At 48.2% G+C, this 2,802-nt stretch overlaps 1 protein-coding gene across 1 annotated transcript in view; it reads right to left on the bottom strand.

The window, feature by feature from the left end:
* Positions 1-110: 110 nt before the first annotated feature.
* The window catches only part of gsg1 (germ cell associated 1), a 7,069-nt gene continuing 4,377 nt past the window's right edge, over positions 111-2,802 (bottom strand). Inside the window, exons 2-4 of the mRNA XM_008284560.1 lie at positions 567-614; positions 313-477; positions 111-223 (exon numbers count right to left, since the gene is read on the bottom strand). Of these exons, the coding sequence (XP_008282782.1) occupies positions 111-223; positions 313-477; positions 567-614 (326 nt within the window). The remainder of the gene's footprint in view (positions 224-312; positions 478-566; positions 615-2,802) is intronic.

Here is a 2,802-nt window from a genome sequence, read left to right as displayed (position 1 = left end):
AACCGGCGACCTTCTAGCTGCGAGGCAACAATGCTAACCCCCCTCTGTGTCAATCCTTATTTAGGCACACATGTATGTTAGTTTATATTCCATATTGTACCAGGAACTTACTAGAACGCCCAGGAGTATCCATAGCTGTGAGGTTTGAAGTCTTCTGGTCCCATTGAGGCGGTGGTCTGAAACACCTGCATGAACATCATGTGACCCACCATCCCGAGCAGACCTGAGAAGACCGAGAGGAGAAAATACTGGTCATCACATGTTTCCACCAAAGCCAGCGTTTCAAACATCCACCTACAAAGACAGCAGTACCTCCCAGGACGGTGAAGACGGCCGCAAAAGCGTTGAGCAGCTGCCCCCAGCGCTGCGTGGAGGGGAACCAGGCCCTGATGCACAGCTGCACGGACAGCAGCGTGCAGCTGATGAGCAGCAGGCCGATGTAGATGAGCTCCAGCGACAGCGAGAGCCACATCATCACTGCGGAGGGAGGAAGGAAGAGGAGGCTGAGAACAAACACAAACCATCAGGGAGCCAAGAGCAGGAAAAACACAAGAAAACACTTTTACCTTTCTCACACCCTGGAGTCAGCGTGTAGAAGCCTCGACACTTCTCCTCTAGAAACCAAAAGACAAACGTGAATGTAGGAGATTCATGAACGATAAACGAACCCTCTGACTGTTTGTTCTGTGAAACACCTGAACATGAACCTTCATGTCGCTCAGTGAAGTCATATCAGGAGCAGAGGAGGTCAAAACCCCACCAGGCTGCACATCTGTACTCTAAATGAGAATAAACGCCACAATCTAATTACTGTACAATTAACCAGACTGAGGTTTTAACAGTTTGTGTTTTCATGACCTGAAGTAACCTGATCACAGATTATGAGATTATAACATCTGGACAGATGGGGGCCTACAGACACAACGTCAGTTTGTTTAGTTTCTCATTTTGGAGCTTTTTCTTTACTTTATTTCATAATTTAAATGTAAAAACTTTTAGTTTTCACCAAACAGAATATGTGTATTAAATAAAAACACCTGTGAAACGTGTTTTCCGGCCGTCGTTAAGCTTCTTTGCGGCTTGTTTACGCGGCAGCTGCAATAATCTGAGCGGCTCTAAATGAAGGAATTAAGGCACTGCCAGTTTAAAGCGACTTAAGAAAACAGATGCAAATGGACAAAACAGAAGAAAATGAAACCTTTACAGCAACTTGACCACATGTGCACTATTTAGAAAAGAAAAAAACAACCAGTGTGCTCGTGTTTGACCTTCTGCACTGTATCTAACAGCTGGCCTTATTTATTTTAATTTGAGTGTTTTCTTAATTTAACTGACTGAGCTCCAGAGACACGATTATCCTGTGGAATTATGTGTACTGCATGTAAATTAAGTCGTACAGAAACATAGAACGTTGTAAAAATGATCAATATAGCATCAGCATGAACAACAAGATACCATAAGTGACTGTTGAATTCAGGTGCATTCTTTTAGTGTCGTGTTTCTGTTCTTTTGATTATTATTAGTTCAATATTCACGGCTTTGAAGCTCTAGTTTGGTCTCGACTAACTCCTCAGAGAAAAGCCNGAGTCAGCTGGGATAGACTCCAGCCCCCCATGACCCTGGTGAGGATTAAGGTGTAGAGATGATGGATGGATGTTTTTGGACTGTGGGAGGAAGCCCGAGAACCCGGAGAGGACCCACGCTATACGGGGAGAACATGTAGACTCCACACAGAAAGATCCCAGGAGTCCAAAGTGGGATGCGAACCGGCGACCTTCTAGCTGAGAGGCAACGGTGCAAACCACTGATCCACATTGCAGCCCCAGAGAGAACTCTTTGAAATTGAAATTCTTTTGTTTTGCAAAAATTGACAAAATGCTGAAAGCATCGTCCAATAACTTGCTGACAACTTGCACGTCTGTATACTGTTTTTATTAATAGTATTATTGTTGATCCAGGATGTTTCATCGTCCTCTCAGTCTCTCTCTCGTCGTTTCCTTTATGCTCAATTATTGTTGATCGGTTTTCTTGATGTCGGTCGGCCGCCACAAAGCAAAAGAGCTCGTCTGCTTTCACAGTTTCTTACAAATGATGTAATTTTGGCCATTTTTCTAAAGAGAACACGTCTCGTAAACCCGCTGGTTCGGGGTCTTTAAGGGGTCAAGAGGGTTAAACCGCTTCGCTAAGATGGATGTATATCAGCTAAAAGACTCCAGCCTTAATGAGCAGTTCAAAGCGGGCTGTAATCCTCTTCTGGCTCGTACGGATGCTCCGGGTGTTGCGGCAGGGTCATATAGACGGAGGCCGACGGCGAGGGACACGGAGACGGCAGGGACAGGCGGTGGAACGGGGACGCAGGAGCGTGGTGGGAGGGCGGAGGAGGGAACGAGTCGGAGTGGGGCAGAGGAAGGGAGTGGGAGTGGGTGAGCTTGGGAGTGGGGGCCGGTGGCTCCGCCGAAGGAGGCTCGTAGTACGGGGACAGGTGGGAGATCCGCGGGGGGGACAGGGGGCAGGCCAGGGTGACGCCCGGGTTGGGAGGGGTGTAGTAGGGAGCCGGCGGCAGCAGGCCCACGAAGTTAAAGCTGCAGGGGTTGAGTCCGGAGTTCCGCCTGGGGCCCACCATCAGGACCTTCTTGGTGTAGTTGTTCAGGGTGGAGACGCCGGCCGCCATGCAGACGGTGAAGGCTAACCAGGCCACGCTGAGGGAAACACACAAGGACAGACAGAAATCACAAACACGTGGTTCGCTTGTGTTCTGATGTTGACACATTCAGGCTACGACCTGACGGAGGAGGAAACACC

The sequence above is a fragment of the Stegastes partitus genome, unplaced genomic scaffold (assembly GCF_000690725.1).
Source record: "Stegastes partitus isolate 25-593 unplaced genomic scaffold, Stegastes_partitus-1.0.2 Scaffold363, whole genome shotgun sequence".
Taxonomy (NCBI): domain Eukaryota; kingdom Metazoa; phylum Chordata; class Actinopteri; family Pomacentridae; genus Stegastes; species Stegastes partitus.
This window is presented reverse-complemented; position numbering and strand designations above follow the sequence as displayed.